General features: G+C 39.9%; 1 protein-coding gene across 1 annotated transcript in view; it reads left to right on the forward strand.

Annotated features, from left to right (window-relative positions):
- TTBK2 (tau tubulin kinase 2) overlaps window positions 1-19336 on the forward strand; it is a 2201340-nt gene that overhangs the window by 2069282 nt on the left and 112722 nt on the right. Inside the window, exon 15 of the mRNA XM_044074209.1 lies at window positions 18319-19336. This exon is cut by the window's right edge and continues 277 nt beyond it. Within this exon, the coding sequence (XP_043930144.1) occupies window positions 18319-19336 (1018 nt within the window). The remainder of the gene's footprint in view (window positions 1-18318) is intronic.

Raw genomic sequence — 19336 nt, forward strand, 5'->3', positions numbered from 1 at the left:
CTGAAATATTCATGCACTACCTCCTGCTTAAGTTCCTTTATATCCCATTCCTGTTTCTGACTGATACTATTTGGTGTTGCAGGTTTCCTGCTGTAAAGGTTGCTTTTGCACATCTATCAAGACTAAATGACATTCTTGTATCATCTGAAAAAGTTTTGACCACTTGCAGTTGTGCTTTCAGTTTCTCATCTGATGAACTATACAGTTTAAAATCATCCACAAAAAGAAGATGAGAAGTCCTTATACTTTCTGGGAGCCAAATTGTAAACCTGACTTAATCTGTTAAGTAGACAGCTTAATGGATTAAGGTCAAGACAAAAGAGAAGTGATGACAAAGGGTTACCCTGGAATATACCCCATTTGGATTTTCATCCCTGGGATAATAATCTGTCCTTTATCTTGACTTAGCTCTTAGCTACAAAGTAATTTGCCACTGTTTCATGGTCACTGTAATATAATCGGTCAGTGTAGGGTGTATCTTACACATCTGTAAGCACTCCTTTCTTTATGAATATGGGATGTTGTAAAATGTTTTTTTGCAGTCTATCCATGCCATACTTATCTATATGTATGTGTGTGTATATTTATGTATGTACATCTGTCTTTTTCTCTATATATGTGTATGCATGTATATATATATATATATATATATATATATATATATATATATATATATATATACACACACACACACACACACACACACACACACACAGTGGATATAAAAAGTTTACACACCCCTGTTCAAATGCCAGGTTTTTGTGATATCATTTCAAAACTTTTCCCACCTTTTATGTGCCCTATAACCTGTACAGTTCAATTGAAAAACAGATAAATCTGTTAGGGGAAAAATATAAAAAAATAAAAAACATACAATAAACTGGTTGCATAAGTGAGCACACCCTTAAACTACTAGCATGTTGAAGCACCTTTTGATTTAATTACAGCGTTCAGTCTTCTTGGGTAGGAGTCTGTCAGTATGGCGCATCTTGACTTGGCAATATTTTCCCACTCTTACTGGAAAAAATGCTCCAAATCTATCAGATTGTGAGGGCATCTCTTGTGCACAGCCCTCTTCAGGTCACCCCACAGATTTTCTATTGGATTTAGGTCTGAGCTCTGGCTGGGTCATTCCAAAACTTTAATTTTCTTCTGGTGAAGCCATTCTTTTGTTGATTTGTATGTATGCTTGGGGTCATTGTCATGTTGAAAGGCAAAATTCCTCTTCATCTTCAGCTTTCTAGCAGACGCCTGAAGGTTTTGAGCCAAAAGTGACTAGTATTTGGAACTGTTCATAATTCCCTCCACCTTGACTAAAGCACCAGTTCCAGCTGAAGAAGCTGCCACCACCATGCTTCACCGTGGGGATGATGTTCTTTTGGTGATGTGAAGTGTTGTTTTTGCGCCAAATGTACCTTTTGAAATTGTGGCCAAAAATTTCAACCTTGGTCTCATCAGACCATAACACATTTTTCCACATGCTTTTGGGAGACTTGATGTATTGTTTTGCAAATTTTAGCTGGGCCTGGATGTTTTTCTGTGTAAGAAAAGGCTTCCGTTCTACAACCCTACCCCATAGCCCAGACATATAGAGAATACGGGAGATTGTTGTCACATGTAGTACACAACCAGTACACATGCCAGAAATTCCTGCAGCTCCTTCAGTGTTGCTGTAGGTCTCTTGGCAGTTCTTTGCAACGTCACTGTTGTACCATATTTTCACTTCTTCCACTTTTTGATGACTGTCTTCACTGTGTTCCATGGTATATCCAATGCTGTAGAAATGTTTTTGTACCCTTCTCCTGACTGATACCTTTCAACAATGAGATCCCTTTGATGCTTTGTAAGCTCTCTTCAAACCATGGCTTTTGCTGTAGCAGGCAACTGAGTAAATGTCAGGAAAATCCTACTAGCACAGCTGAACTTTATTTGGGGTTAATCAGAGTCTCCTTAATTGATGGCAGGGGTGTACCCAAGAAGATTGAATGCTGTAATTAAATCAAAAGGTGCTTCAACAAAGTATTAGTCTAAGGGTGTCCATACTTATGCGCCCAGCTTATTGTACATTTTTTATTTTTTATATTTTTCCCGTAACAGATTTGTTTGTTTTTCATTTGAATTACACAGGTTACAGGTCACATTAAAGGTGGGAAAAGTTTTGAAATGATTTATTGTGGTCTCATTTTTTTTATATGGCATTTTAACATGGGTGTGTGCACTTTTTATATCGACTGTATGTATGTATGTGTATAAAGTGTGTGTGTGTGTGTGTATGTGTATATATATATATATATATATATATATATATATATGTGTGTGTGTGTGTGTGTGTGTGTGTGTGTGTGTTGGGTATACATTGCATATATATATATATATATTTATATATAAAGTTATATATATATATATATATATATATATATATTATATACATTGTGTGTGTGTGTGTGTGTGTGAATGAATGAATGATAATTTAAGTGTAAGTGTGAATGAGTAGATGGATGGGAGGCGTACAAGCTTGTGACTGTCCTCATGTCATTTGGACATCATATTCTGGGTTTTTTTTAATGTATGGAGGTGTAAGCTCTCAACTGTCTGAAATTTTGAAGCATGTTTTTATTTGTTTTATGTATGGTCTGACAGATCAGTGGGGAATGCAGCATAACTTGTAAGAGCCCAGAATTTTGCAGAATGACCATATTTTTGTCTCATATTTTCAGTCTATTACTCATACAATTTGTATTGTTTTTATATGTACGTTTGTATGTGTGTGTGTGTGTGTGTGTGTATATATATATACACACACACACACATACACACATTTGATATATATATATATATATATATATATATATATATATGTATATATATATATATATATATATATATGTGTGTGTGTGTGTGTGTGTGCATATTTATCAAGAAAAACTTGATGTCCTTAAGGGGACATTTGCATGTTTCCGTTGGCCTCTATTACAGGAGGTATAAGGTATCACACAGTGAAAACTCTAGCTTGGCTTGGTTTTTCTTGCAATTGTGCATGTGCATATGTGTGTGTACGTGTATGTATACATATATATATGTGTGTGTGTGTGTGTGTGTGTGTGTATGTGTATGTATGGGTCCCTATCAGTTGATAGAGTTTTCAGAAACTCGAAATTCATATGGTCGAGACCACCAGATCAGGTTTTTGAAAACCCAAAGCTTTTGAATGGAGACTGCAATGCAGTGCAAATTGGGGAAATTTACCCTTTTCCTCACTGTAGTGCAATCCCGGAGTTGGTAAATATAAGTTGCAGCAGGTGTGGAGAGGTTCTCCCAGCACAAAATGTAAAAAAAAAAGGTAGATTTTCTTGTTTTTTTTGATGATCGAGTTTTCGGAAACTAGATCATATGGTCTCGACTGTATGAATTTTGAGTTTTTGAAAATTTGATCATCTGACATAGACTCATATATATATATATATATATATATATATATATATATATATATATATATACATACTGCGGTGGTGGTGCTGCGGTAGCGTTGTCGCCTCACAATAAGACATTGTCTTCTTCGATTCTCAGCTAAAGCATCTTCTGTGTGGAGACATGCGTGAATGGGCGTACCTTCGTTGAAGGTTGTGCGTCAGGCCTGGCAAGTCGGTATGTACAAAATCTATTGCCAATCATTAGCGGACCGGAGTTCCGCTGTGGCGACCCCTAACCAGGAAAAGCCGAAAGATACAACAATATATATATATATATATATATATATATATCTATATATATATATATATATATATCTATCTATATATATATATATATATATATATATGTAGATAGATATATAGATATACAGATATGTATATTTTTTCTTCTGGCAAATCACTGAGGAATAAAATCATTAAGTAATGATAGACATTTGAGTTTTGGACTTCGTATCCTACAGAAAATACATGCTAATGACAAATATGCTATTCTGCTAACTTGGGCATATCTGTTTTGTACAAAACATATGTGGTCAGGCGCATCAGTGACTGAGGATTGCATATAAATTGACAGATATTTGAGTTTCAGACTTAGCTTTCTAACTAAGTCTTGGTAATGTAAAGCCTGTTAACCTTCTAAGTATGTAATGGTAATATCTGTCCTTGATTTTGGTCTTCTGTCTACCACTATTTTTTAATTTTCTCCTTGATTCTTGAGCATACCAGTTGAGAGGTGTTTAGTTTGGGGGTACAGTGAGTTGTTTGCTGTATTCTAATCGTAGTAAGATTAGAAGATAAATTCATGCATGACAGTTATTTACGTAGTTATTCATTAATTTGTTGCAAGCAAGCACCTGAGGTATGGAGTGACAGTCATGCAATTGTCTGTAATAATTGTCATACCTGTCTTCTCCAACTGTCCCTGAATTTGCAAATTGTCTCTGCTATTTTGTGTAATATTTGGTTTATTCCTCGCTCAGGAATGTTTTCTGGCAAATTATTGGGGATTGCAGACTTAATACCCTTTAAAAAAATAAAAAGAAAAAGAATGCTAATGCAAAACCTGTTATTCTGGCAAGTTTCTAAGTGTACAAAGCCAATATATTTTCCTGATTTTTGGTCCTTTGTCCACCATTATTTTAAGCTTTCTTCTTGATTCTTGAGATAAAACATACAAGTTGTTGAGATGTATGGTGTTGCTACACAGTATACAGACAACAGTGAGCTGAAAAGATAAATTCCTGTGTGGCTCTTTTTATTAATTCATTTGACACAGCCAAATATCTGAGGTGTACAGTCACAGTTCTCCAAATATCTATAATTGATGGTTGCATTTCTATGAGTAATTATGTATGTTTATGTGAAAGGGGTTAAAATAAATTAGACTTCCCCACAGCTGTTACTTTTATTTTATTAGCATTCTGGTATCTGAAGTGTATACAATCGATAAAGTTGCGTTTAATTACTGTGTACAGGATTTTTCTGTTGTTGAACGTGATTGACACCTTTGACAGTCATTCATGTTAAGCAGATATTATTTTAGGTTTGAAGAAGTGCATTTGTGTGACGCTAGCTAATGGCTCTTTTGAGACAATCTGATATTGAAGGTGTGCATGTCCAAAAAGGTAGCTGTGATTGATGAGTGTGGGAATTGTCTGTCATGAAAGTGAATATGTGTGGAAGAAAGGAGAAGAGTATGTTCTCAGCCACTGTGAATCTCAAGGAATTGTTGAATGAGCAGTTGACGTCAGAAGTTTATGGCTGTGAGCTACTAGCCTGTAGTTATTAGTTTTCAAGTGGAAACTTTTGAACTCAAACAATGTGAACAAATTACTTAACTAGGTATTTCTCTTAGGTTGCATTTGAAAATGTTCAAAGAGTTTTTCCTTTAAGTAAGGATAAAAAGCTTGTTCAAACTGCTCATTTTCCTAAATTTTTGGACTAAACTATGGAAAAACTCGCAGAGCTTCATGACTCTGGGGTCAAGAAGTTCAAAAAATTCCCTTACCCTTTTCCCCATTTGTTTCACATAATCCATTGTAATTTTGACAATGCTGGCACTTTAGACAAGTTTGCAGCTTCCCAGATGCACCTTGCATGGATGGTATGGTTCAGCTAAAGGAAACACTGTTGTAGCAGAGTTCTTAAGATCTCATTGGAGACCTATGGAGGTGTAAACTTTGAGCACAGTAGATGTTATGATGATCATCAGATTCCTTATGTCCGTTAGGTTCCTTAACCACAGTTTCAGGCCTATGCTGAAATTAAAGACCCAGGAGAACGGTATGGCCATCATTTTTCAGGGATATGCTACCCTAACTGTACATCTGTTCCCATTGCTTCTCTCACCAAGTTCTGCTTGATATTGTTTGACATAGTGAAAAATTTGATGAAAGATAAATTTCCTTTCCGTGGCAGGGAAAAGTCGTTGATGTTTTTCACCCTTTTAATTCATGCCTACTTGCAAAATTCAGAGAAGGAAAACTAAACCTGTTACTTGTGACCTCTTTGTGGATGAAGAGATTGCATTTCAGGCTCTCGGATCACAGCTAGAAACCTATCTCACTGCAAACCAGGAAGTCCTCCACAACTGGGCTGACACTTGACAGCTTAATTTCTAGGCTTGGCTGCTCTTTTTATTTGTATTTTTTTTTCATTCTGAACTTTAATTTTGTCCTCGCTACCCCCAGCAGAGGTCTTGCCCTTCCAGTCGCAATTTCCTGGTAGTGTGATCCTGTTATAGCATTGAATTCCCTTTGTGCCTTTTGGCATGTCTAACTTATGGTAATCTTTGTATGGTAATGCATGCTATTTGGCAGCAGCTGGTGATTTTTTGGTTTAAGGACTTCCCCTTGTGGGGAACACATTCTAATGTTTATATTGGATGGTGCCCTTGTATCAGTGCCAGAGAAGAGTTTTAAGGAGCTGGAAATTTCACACCACAAACTGAGTCAGATGGAGGAGACTGCCACCATCCAATTTCCTTGTTCTCTCACCTCCTGCCTTATGCTTTGTACATTATACCTTCAGAACTTCCAAACTGTATTGGGAGCTACTATCAAAGTTGTGTACTGCCTTGATGACCCCATCATGAAGGAGAGCAGTTCTCAGATGTTCAGTCATTTATTTTTAATTGGATCTCCAGTAATCCTAGTGTATTGCTGAGCAGTGGTCTCTGGTGACACAAATGGAACCTCAACATTTGCATTAGCAGATTAATTCCACTGTTGCTCCATTCAGTTCTTCTGATCTCACTAACCATTTTAGTGAAGAGAAACAGGTGGTGAGTGAAGCTGCCAAGAAACCTTCCACTCATCAGACTTAATTGTCCTAAGTGGAAAAAGCTCTCCCTCTGGTATGGAGGAGTCTTAAACCACCTCACTGAGTGTTCTGGCGATTCTGACATACCTTAGATTCATGTTTAACTTTGGACTAAGTTTTTCCACGTTTAAGTGGCATGCTTCTGCCATTTCAGTTCTCTTAGGCCTTGTGAAAGGCAGAATTGTGACTCAGCATCATCTTGCCGAGCAGATCCTGAAAGGAGATTCTGAATTCTTTACTCATTTTGGGAGAAAAAAATCCTACCTTGGGATATGAACTTCATAACCAACAGGCTTTCCTAACATCTTCTAACCAGCTGGTTTAGTGAATCTAAAGTTTATCTTTTGGAAAATACTGTTCTTTGTAGCTATTACTTCTGCCAGAGTCTTGAAATTGCAGGCCATTAATTGTTAATTAACTTTTTGACCTTTCATTAGGATCATGAGTCCTTTAGGTACAAAATAATTTATTTCTTGCAGGTAGACTCAGAATTGCTCTTAACTGATGCATTAATTTCCCTTTTTTCTTTCTTGGAACAGAATCCCCAGTAGAAAGAGACCTCCTCATTTTGACATGCATCTTCAGTTCAGGTCTTACCTGAAAAGAGTACTAAGTTGAGGAAGAGGGATAAACATTTCGATGTGATGTTGTCCTATCTTGCCTTCATTCTATACTGGTTGGGTTTGGAACTGATCATCGGTTCCGACTCGGCCTATACAAAAGCTTGAGGACTTCCACTGGCTCATGGCTGTAGCCCTATCCCATCATGCTTAGAGAAGATTACACAGATCTCATTTATTGCTAAACAAGATTGGGTGCTTCCATTCAGGCTGTAGCTAAATGGAAATATTTTTTTCTTACTAATTGTTTAAAATTGTTCTTATTACTGTTTGAAAACCTTTTTTAGTGTGTTAGTGGGTTAGTTTGAGCTCCATTAAAGTGTTCGCTTTATTCTTGGCTGTTACATTTGGCCGTCGTTTCTTCCTCTAGGCCTTGTTTCTACCTTCCTTTCCCAGCTATCTTTTTACAAATAATTATCCAAGCTTGTTTACATTAGAGAGCTTGGAAAAAAGTCTTCAGTCTTGCTTTAACTCTATTGGTCTTTCCCCTGGTAAGCTCATTTAAGTTAGGGCTACCATTGGCCCATTTAATTTAGAGGGCCTTCTTTTCCCTTTCATATATTTTTTCCTAATTAGGGGCAGGTTCATTTAACTTAGAGAACTGCCCTCCTTTGTTTTTTCACAGTAAAAATTTGTGTTGCTGGTTCTTGTTGAAAATATATATATATATATATATATATATATATATATATATATATATATATATATAAAGTTTTTCTCTTCTAGTACTGTTATTGGTGGTTGGTTGTTGTTGGTATTGCTGTTGATACGTTATGCATAATGTCCAAGGATCAAAAAGACTCAAAACCCTCTGGGTTCAAAAAATGTGACAAATGTAACCAAAAAATGTTGCTGACTGATGGCCATACAATTTGTGTATATTGTTTAGGTGCGGTCTACCTTCAGGAATCATGCGCCCTTTTGCCATTCTTTCAGTTCCAGAGTTTTGCTTGAGAGAAAAAACAAGCTGATTTTAAGAGGATTATTAAAGACCTCCTTCGCAAAGATTGTGGAAAAGATTCAGAGTTTGTCAAAAATCCCCAATTCCCCGTTTTTCATGTCAGAAAAGTTGAGAAAAAGATCATCTACCTCTATTGCTGATTCGGAGCTGAAAAAAATTGCCAAAAGATTCATCATCTGACCCAAAGGCTTTCGGGCTCGAAAAAGCTTCCTCCTCGGCTCTTGCTGTGGTTTCTGGGCCAATGGAGTTTCAGATTTGGAGACGATCCCCAGTTCTGGAACCAGTATCCCCAACTGTCAGATCTCCATTTCTGCAAACAGTGAGATCTCCTACCCCCTCCTCTTGATTCTCCAGGAGTGTCTCTGACGACGATGTGGATCGTATGGTGAGGAGACTTTTACAGACACCACCGCTGGCCAAGCTACTGTTGACTCCAACCCAAAGAGATTTGGAGCCGACAAAGACTATGTCCTCTTCATAGATTCCTCCTCCAACCAGATCTGGGACTTTGGAGCCAGAGTGGCTGGATCTGATTGTAGTGGAACCATTGGTACCGAGACCTGCACCAGGATCTTCAGGCCCGACTACTGCTCCGACTGCCTCGGTTCCGCTGGAATTTGAGGAGTCTAGGAGCCAATGCTGTCCAGTCTGGTCCAGTAAGTAGAGTCAGATCTGACAGCTGTCTGATCCAAACTTGCCTCTTGGGGCTTCAGCGCGGGTGAGCTCGGCTCCTACATAATCCTCGGAGCCCACCACCTTGGTTCCAGGGTTGCCTTCTGGTTCTTCAGAGCCAGAGGCTTCCTCGGATCAGGGCCAGGGGGTCTTCGCGTTGATGAGGCGAGTGCTGTCACAAATCACAAAAACAAAAATGAGCACTGTGGCAAAGTGAAGCAAATAGCAAGAATAGGTAAACCAAAAGCATGCTCCACAACGTTCGAAAACAGTTTATTATAAAACAAAGCTTTCAGACTAAAACAGCCCTTCCTCAGTGTTGTAAAAACATGTATAAACACAATAGTCACCTTATACCAATTTTAAAAAACATCACATGACACAACCTATCCTATAGATAAAAATAATCTGTCTCAGTACCATCGCATCCACACAGACGTGAAGACCCAGAGCCTCAGGATGCGCCATTGGGTGAAACTCTCTCTTCTGAAACCTCTCTGGAATACCCTTCCAAGGAGGTCCCTTGAAAGAGATTATGCAAGAGGAAGCATTTTGACTCCCCAGAGGACTCCATCACCTCAGGTACAGACCTCGATGAATCAGAAGTGTCCTCACGGTCACCTTCTGAAGATGTCTCCTTTGCGGACATCCTAAAGATACTTAAGCAGAGATGGGCTGGAAGCCCATCAACCCTTCTGAGGATGAGTCTGTATACCTGGAGGCTTTCGGGTCTCACCTTCCATCACTGTGGTATCTCCACCCTTCGACCAGCTCATGAATGTAGTTATTCAAAAGGCTTTGGGAGTCTCCAGACTCAGTGGAACCTGTTCCTAGGAGGCCAAATAAGTTCATTACTGCACCTTCAGACAAGGAGTTCCTTAGGAAGAGTGTCCCAGTAGATTCTATGGTGGTGGCAGCAGCCACCAAGAAGGAGCTTTCAGAGACATCCTCTTTTGTCCATTCGCTGAACAAAGAGTCTCGTACGATGGACAGATATGAAAACAGCACCTTTTCTTCTTGCTTTCAGATTGCTGAACTACCTGACCCATTTTACTAGGATTCAGAGAGATCTCCCGAAAGAGCTAGGCGATACCCTCCAAGGTTCTGTTGCTGCGGGTGTTTTGGACAAGTTTTCCTCTCAGATCTCCACCTTAAATTCAGTGGTTAGCTGTTCCATTTCTTATACAGCTGATGGAGCGAGAAGGACAGCGAGTACAGGAATTTCCTTAAGGAGACATTTCTGGATGCGCTTGTGTGATTTTGTGGAATCCTTTGTCTTCCTTTATTAATGCCCCTTTTGATGGCTCGTCCTTGTTCGGACCTAAAGTTAAAGACACACTAACCAGGTGTGAACAAGAAGGAAAGACTCTCTGTGCCATTGGAGTCCATTTCTCCCTACCTACCAGACCTTACTCCCAAAGGTCAGACGGGGGGGAATGTGGTTTCTAAAATCCCAGTGAGCTTTCCAGGACACATGTGGTGATCCTTACCTTAGGGGCAGAGGGGGAAGTACCAATGGAAGATGCCGACCATGTGGCAGACGGGGTGCGCAGAACCAGGGTGACAGGGAATCCTTCCTTGGTAAGCCCTTTCAGCGTTCCTGAAAGGAGGCCCATCTGTCCATCTCTGGAGGTAGTCGGGGGTCACTTATATTTGTACCCAAATACCTGGCTAGAAACTACAAAAGACAAATGGGTAATAACGATCATATCCAAAGGCTATTCCATTCCCTTTTCCTTTCTGCCTCCAAAAACAAAAACCATCCCAGATGTTCTACCCAGTCAAAGGTATCAGGCAACTCTAAAAATACAAAGGTTGCTAGACAAAAGTCATCCAAATTGTCCCCACAGACCAAATTGGATCCAGAACTTACTCTCAAGGTTCTTTTTAGTTCCAAAAAAAACAGGGGACTGGAGACCCATTTTGGATCTCAGCAATCTAAACACATCAGTGAAGAAGTCAAAGTTCTGGATGGTGACACTGCAGTCAATACTTCCCTTCTTGGGACAAGACAATTGGATGTGCTCGATAGACCTCCAGGATGCGTACTACCACATCAAGATGGACAGGAGTCATTTGTGCTTTCATCTGGGAGCCAGTCACTACCAGTTTCGAGCTCTGCCCTTTCGTCTCGCTACAGCCTCATAGTGTTCACCAAATGCATGGCAGTATTCATGGCTCACTTGAGGTGCCTAGGATTCTGAGTATTTCCATACCTAGATGACTGGCTCCTGATTGCTACCACCAAGCATCTACTAACAAAAGTGAGAGATACCACCATACAGCTTTGCTCTCACCTAGGGATCACAATAAATTATGAAAAATCTGCCTTGTTGCCATTTCATCATATCAGTTTTATAGGAGCAGACCTAGATACAAAACAAATGTTGGCCAAGATTCCCCCCTAAAGAGTTCAAGTCCTACGACATCAAGTCCAAAATCTACTTTCCAAGAAAAAAGTGAAAGCAAGAACTCTCCTGAAAGTTTTGGGTACCATGGCAGCAGCAGTAACCTTGATACCACTGGTGAGCCTGTACATTAGAATTTTACAGTGGCTGCTGTTCACTCAGTGGTCCGTGCAGGAGCTGTCTCTGCCTCACCAAATTATTATTACAGAATCTTGCAAGAAAGACCTTAGTTGGTGGCTTCATTCCACTCAGGTGACCCTAGGCTGGCCGTTTGTTCTTCGACAACCATTAGCCACAGTGACCACGGACTCTTCCCAGGTGGAAGGGGGCATTTTCTGGGAAAGACAGTCCAGAGCACTTGGCAGGATCACAAGACCCACTTGCATGTCAACATCCTAGAGATGAGAGATATGCTTCTAGTGTTGCAAGTATTAGAAAACTCTCTTCCACTAGGAATGATTGCAATACAGACAAACAACGTGTCAGTTGTGTGGTACATAAACAAACAAGGAGAAACCAAGCCTTACTTCCTCTGTCAAGAGGCCCAAAGAGTATGGCAGTGGGCAGTCTCTTCCCAATGTTTTCTGACAGCAGTGTATATCCCAGGGAAATCCAACATGATAGTGGACAAACCTCAGCAGAGCAATTCTGATGTCTCACGAGTGGTCCCTAAAACAGGAAGTACAGGAAAAGATTTTCCACAAGTGGGGCCAGCCTTGCTGTGATCTCTTTGCCACATCCATGAATGCCAAGTGCAGCAGCTACTTTGCACTGACCCCCCCCCTCCAGGGGAGTCACCAAGGGACACACCTGTACACGATTGCCCCCCCCAGGTCTCTTCTTTGCTTTTCCCCCCCTTTCTGTTGATTTTCAAAGTCCTTCAGAAAGCCAGCTCATTGGGAAGGAGTTTGATACTAGTCGCCCCGTACTGGCCTCATCAGATATGGCTCCCCTTTCTTTGGCCCCATCTCCAGGAGGAGCCATGGATTCTGGACCCAGTTCCAGACCTCCTGACTCATTCGTCAGGGAGGCTCCACCCATCGGTTCAAACCCTCAAGTTGACAGCTTGGCTGCTCCAGTTCCACACACAGCCAGGCTTCCTGATATTTCCCCTTCAGTGAAACATATCCTGATTTCTTCTCATAAGGCTTCAACCAGGAAATTATACTCAAGCAAATGGAAGAGATTTTCCCACTGGGCCTACAGTAATCACATTGACCCTTTCACTGCCCCTATAACCACTATATTAGAATTCTTGGTAAAGCATTTTAATAAAGGTGCAGCTGAGGCTGCCATTCGAGTTCAACTAGCGGCTATATCCAACTACCATATAGGAGAACTGGGACTAAAAATAACGTCCCACAGACTTTGCAAAGCTTTCCTGAAGGGTACTATTTTACTCAGGCCTCCCATTAAAGACCCTACAGCACCATGGGACCTAAACTTTGTCTTATCCAGTTTGCCCCCCCCCCTTTGAACCTGCCTCATCCTGTGACAAAGTTTTTAACATGGAAGACAACCCTTTTGGTAGCCATCACCTCTGCTAGAAGGGTATCAGAACTACAAGCATTGTCAATAAGGTCCCCCTACATGCTTTTCCACAAGGATAGAGTATCTTTACAAACAAACATGTCCTTCCTACCCAAAGTGTGCTCAGAATCTAATTTGAATCAATCCATAGACTTACCAGTTTTTTCCCCAGCTATGGCAACAGGGCAAGAATATAAGCTACACCAGCTAAATGTGCATAGGCAATTACATTTCTACATAAATAGAACAAAGGACTGCAGAAAATCGGACCAGTTATTTGTATCATTTTTAGACAAAAAAATGGTGCTCCCGTATCAAAAGTCAGACTTTCAAAATGGCTTACAGATTGTATTACCTTTACTTACAAATCTCTAAACAGAGAACTTCCCGAAAAGGTAAAAGGTCATGCTACAAGGGCTGTAGCAACCTCATCTGCCTTTCAGGCAAGGCTACTTATGCATACTACTTGTGCTGCAGCAACGTCGGCGAAGCCTCATACCTTTATCACTCATTACAAAGCGGATTTGGCCTCCAGCAGCAGGGCCTCCTTTGAGTCCACTGTTCTGAAGAATGTTCTTCAGTGAGCCACCCAAGAAAGATGGAGCTAGGGACGCTGTCACAACCAGTGCAGAATGAAGGCGAGGTAGGACAACATCACATAAAGAAGTTATGTACTCACCATAACGTTCCGTGTGTGTTGTCCATCTCGCCTTCATTCTTACGTCCCACCATCCATCCCCCAGCCTTTCGCTTCTTATGGACCAAGCGGTTGTGATTGGAATATAATGTTCTCTGACTCTCTTCATTGGTCCGTTACATATGTAAATAGTTTTTTGACATTAGGGTTAATATCTGCAAACAAGATCTGAGTAATCTTCCCTAAGCATGATGGGATAAGGCTACAGCCACGAGCCAGTAGAAGAGAAGTCCTTGAGCTTTTGTATAGGCCGAGTCAGAACCGATGATCGGTTCCAAACCCAACAAGTACAGAATGAAGGCGAGATGGACAACAGACATGGAATGTTATGGTGAGTACATAACTTCTTTATTTTTTTTTTTGCTCTGCATAAGGAAAGTTTGGTTGCATCTAAGTAAACCCTGTCCAAATGGATGCTAACTGCATTGTTTTTACCATCAGATGGCTTGCCACTTTTTGCTTATGTGGCTCCTTCCTGCATCACTTTCAGAATGTGTCTGAGGATATTTTTGCTGTGGTCACTTGGCCATTGGTTTCATAATTATGAAGTATTATGGATTGAACCATGACTCCAGGAGCCTGGCTTCAAGACTTAACATTCTGAGATCTTGCTTTTTAGACACTTTTACAGGTACTGCCTCTGTGAGAAGTTTTGTTGTATTGCTTAAAATTTTATCCAGCAATGGCACAGTGTACAGGCCCTTAGAAGTCAGAGATATCTAGTAGATGTGTGAGCACTCAAAATGTCAAGAGTGTCTGCAAGAAGGCATTTTGCAGTGGGTGCTTATTGTCCTGCCATTAGGGTTGCCAGCTGTCCGGTTTTCCTACAAATTGTCCAGTTACAAATTTCATTCAAAACCGGACACGTGAAGTCCGGGTTTTGTGTGCCACTGCCACGGTCTCAAGCATTTCTCCTGCACCATCTTTACTCTCTCTCTCCCCTCCTTATTGCCTGCGGTCCCGGTGTGCTTTTTGGCTATACAGGTGAGTCAGGTAGAGCACTAATCTCCCAGTGGTGGGTTTAGGCATGGGCACAGGGGCGCGCACTGCCCCTTTTAAAACTTTTTTTTTTTTGGAAATAAAAAACAAATCAGGTGGGTGCATTTTTTTCCACACAATCCCATTTATTAGCTGTTTGTGCTGGACTTTGAGATGACTGGAAAACCAAGTAAGTAGTACCACCCTCTAAAACAAGAAGAAATGGTTGTTCATCTCCGATTTTTGTAGTAATGCTGTGATTAAATTGAGTGAATGAGAGGGTGTCTTTACCCTGAGGTTGGTGAAATTTGCTGTACATTGGTGGATTTCCTTACTGCAGTATGCTCATTGAACTGAGGTCTGTTTTATGTTGTGAAATCGACCAGGGTTTCATCTTAATTGTATGGGTTCTGCTATGCTGTGGAATTGAACATTCAATTTATTGTGTTTAATGATGTGGGTTTTTAAGTTAATATCCTACCGATAGTATTCATTGCTGTTTTCTTGCCCTTGATTTTTTTTACTCGCTGGTGTTGTAAAGCTAATCCATTTATGTGAGCAGTCAGTCGTTTAGGTCCTAGTGCGCTCAGTATTCGGCATACCGGCATGATTATAAATGTGTGTAAATAAGGACAGAAGAAAAAACATGTTTAATTAATAACGGACAGCTGTCAAACCTCAGCTTTATGTTAGGTTTGCTGGAGACAGAGTGCAGGGGTTTGGCAGCGGAAGTACACAATACACCAAAATATTATTGGAAACCTTGTTCGTGTTAAAAATAAAGCCAATTCCTGTAACATCTGCAAGTACCTCCCTCAAAACTGAATGCACATTACTGGGGAAATGATAACAGTCCTTAGGCATAGATGTTGTTCATGCGCAGTGTATAAGACTTGCTTCTTCTTTTTTTTTTTTTTCTTCAAATTAATTTTAACGGGGAGCATTTTATCCATCACAAGGCCCAAAAGTACCAGCTTCAAATGCATAAATATTGAAGAGATACAGATGAACCAACAAAGAAGATAACTGTGTACAGACCAATGCATGCTTGCTATATTACTACATCTCCAGCTAAGGGTTTTTAATGTATATGCTGCTGTGTTTGGGGTACAGAGGGCTGCAGATTTGTATTTTAAGGGTTTTTTTTAATGTGTATGCTGCTGTGTTTGGGGTACAGAGGGCTGCAGATTTGTATTTTAAGGGGTTGAGGTGATGCAGTCCTGAGGATGTCCTCCTTTGGATGAGTTGACTAGTAACTATGAACCTGTTTTTCAGTTTGCCACACATTCCCTATTGCAATATATCAGCTTACCATTTTTTTTTAATGTAACATAGGCAGTTTATTCTTTGAGGACAGCAGGCACTGAATTTGTAGATGAAACGCTGAAATGTACAGTTGTTTTCTAGCAACAACCTCTTCATTAGTTTCAGATATCTTTAATGTGGAGTTTTTCAGATGACTTGTACTTCTGCAGAGGTTGTGTATATTGACTGATATTGGTGGATTGTAATGACTGAAGTTTGAGTGGCCTTTTATGGTTGAAATGTTCTGAATTGGGCAGTTTGTCATTATTGGTTTGTATGTTTTGTTTCAGTGCTTACTGGAAAAATGTTCAAAACTAAAAATTTAAAACTCACTTTAACAAGTGGTGCTGTATTATTCAAGAGATATAATTCAATTATATATTATAATTAATAAAATCAGGAAGGTGAATCACAAAACTTTTGCATGGTCCTAAAATGTGTGCAAGGGGGCTATGGTTTGAAAACAGCCCAAAGGTAAACTTAACATGCCACTGTACAGGTGCATTTTCTTTGTGGATTTCAGTGCTTTTTCAGTGAATTCTGTTTCAAAGGTACAGAATCTTTAATGCTAAGTCTGTTTTCATTGTAAGACTATTGCTCTGTTTAGCAAATGTCTATCAGTGTTTGTGCTATAGAATTTGAAATAAAAGTTATAAACTAAATCCAAATATCCATAGTCATTGTAGAAGTAAAGCATAAAACAGTATGCAAACTGAGAGTGTTGAACAGTGTTTATGGCAACTGTGGAGAAGTAGCCAAGTAATGGGACACTGGAATGGCTGTGTGTGTGTGTGTGGGGGGGGGGGGCTGCATGGGTAGGGCTGTAGGTTTTCACCCCCTGCAAAAAATCCTGTGGGCTCCCGTCTGCTTTATGTCTTGGATGCAAAGTAATTCTGCTTGTCATAATTTTTCTAGTACCTCTTTTGAAAAAAAAAACATTGTTTTTATTTCTAAACTGTCAGTTTTCTACTTTTGAGAGACAAACCCTTACCATTTGCTTTGAATAACTGATCTAGTTGGGAATACAGTAAGCATGCTGCATGTGGGGTTACCATGGTTAAAATAAGGGAAAATACACTTTACAAAACTATTTTGTGTTGCGTTTATAAAGGGAATTCTTTTGAATGAGTGTGTATACTATTTTACTCAATGTTGATTTTTTTCTGCAAGATAATGTTTATCTGTTTGAGGAATCGCTGCCTCTTGCATTGATGTCTTTCCACACATGATGTCAGAGCTTCTTAAGGTAATCTTTTCACAACCACCAAACCTGTTGTCCCGCTTTCACCCAGTAGTCAACTAACCTGACTGCACCACCCCTTTTGCCACCTATCCGTTTTTTTTCTGGATTATCCACAAATCAAATCAATTCTCTGATAGTCAGGAAAACACTGTACAAACTCCAGTATTCTGTTTCACAAAAGGAAACAGACTATCAGTGTATGTTAAATTGGCTGATTTACTATGCTTTTTTTTTACAGAAAAGCATAGTAAAGCGGCTGAAAGCAGACATCTGGAACAGAAAAAGAGGGCGTTCCCATAAGCTGATGTCACAGTGATGTAAATTGGGTGGAGCATGGATGGGAGAGGGGGGGTGGGAATGGGTGGAGTTATGGGTGATGCGAGGAGCATGACCTTAGTCCGGTTTTAGCCACAAAGAAAGCTGGCAACCCTACCTACCATCATTTCTCATGGTTTAAACAACCCATCTGTACTCCATTGTGGGTATACATTCTTGTTGGTCAGATAGATATCTAATTTTATATGTTTTTTGTTTATGTCTTTAAGCCATTTTCACTTAGTGTCTTTGAGAAGAATGGGGATCTTGGAAGAAGACATCCTAACTTTTACCCATTGCGGAAGTTCTTCAGTCCAGACAGCTGTTCCAAGGTTTTGACTGGTAACAGAGTATGCATTTGGTATCAGCTGAGCCTGCTGTTTCTGAAGCAGAACTTGCAGGATTTCAACAATTTGTACTTTGACACTATCTGTGCTCACAGAGTAACAGTTAAGTTGGTATCAGGTTGGGTGTATATAACTGAAAATACTATAGATTCTGCAAATATAAATAAAACACTGCATACTCCCAGATAAGTGTGTATACACACACACACAAATAAGTGTGCGCTCACGCATAGTCTGTGTCAAAAGCAGTGCACATTAAAAAATGTTCTTATCTGACAAGTAATCACAACAGTTGTAATCATGCAAATAAATGTGCTGCATATGATATGCCATTCAGCAGTTTCATAAATTTGTTTCCTTTAGGAATAATGTTACTATTACTGTTTTAATATTTAGTACTGTTTATAAACTATACTCAAAAGTTATTTTCTGTATTTTACTGTGAATGTAGATGACTGCAATGCGGCCTACAGTATCAGCTGCTCACATTGCTTTAGAGAGTTTTCCCAATGCCCAGCCACCTGCTCAGAGGGATGAGAACCATCAAGAAATAGAAGGTACTGCGGAAGAAGTTTCTCCCTGTGACAAAGGGAATATGCCTGTTGCTCCCATATCTGAGAATGCAATATATAATAGAAGCTGTAGGACAGAAGTCACTCATCACCTTGTTCTGCCAGTAAAGGACACGTTTCAGAAAGAAGGGTCTTTTAAGCTACAGGATCTGGCATGCCCTACTGTCCTTGAAAATGTTGAAGTGGATGGTAGAAGCCAAGATGGCCAAAAAACACCTGTGTGCATTTCTGTAGATTTAGAAGATCAAGCTGATCATCCTGGGATAGTAGGAGATATTGATAAAAGTACAGAAGGATGTAGTAATGCCATACCAGATGGCTCCATCCCTAATAGAGAGCACTCATGTACTGGAAATGATCATGAAAAAGAATCAAGGCCAAGGACTTTCTGCTGTGTGCCAAATCGAGAAGCTAAATTGGACTCCCCAAAACCTGAGATAATCAAGGCAGTAGAGAATGTGGTTTTCTTTTCTGAAACTCTGAATCACATTGACAATGAGCTACAAAGCCAATTTGTTGAGATACAAGAGAATGGGTTTAATAATGATGAGGAGGATATAAATACAACAGACCTGCCTTCACCCTCAACAGATAACTATGTTTCTGCATTGTCGCAGAAAGAAGCAAAAGAAAATCTGCCAGCATTGAAGTATTTAGACCCACTGGTGAGCTGTTCAGAGAATGAAAGTTCTGTGCATTCTAAGAAGGATGTGAACAAATCTTCCATGGTTGTGAGACACAGCCGCATCCCAATCTTGGCACAAGAAGCAGAGAGTGCCTCAGAATCTTCTTCCCCAATTTCAGCCAAGGAGAAACTGTTGCAAAAGAAGGCCCATCAGACAGACTTAGCAAGGCTTATTGCAGAAAAGAGACAATTCAGATCTTACCTGGGTGATG

The sequence above is a fragment of the Protopterus annectens genome, chromosome 6.part0, assembly GCF_019279795.1.
Source record: "Protopterus annectens isolate FY-2018-M chromosome 6.part0, PAN1.0, whole genome shotgun sequence".
NCBI classification, from domain to species: Eukaryota; Metazoa; Chordata; order Ceratodontiformes; family Protopteridae; genus Protopterus; species Protopterus annectens.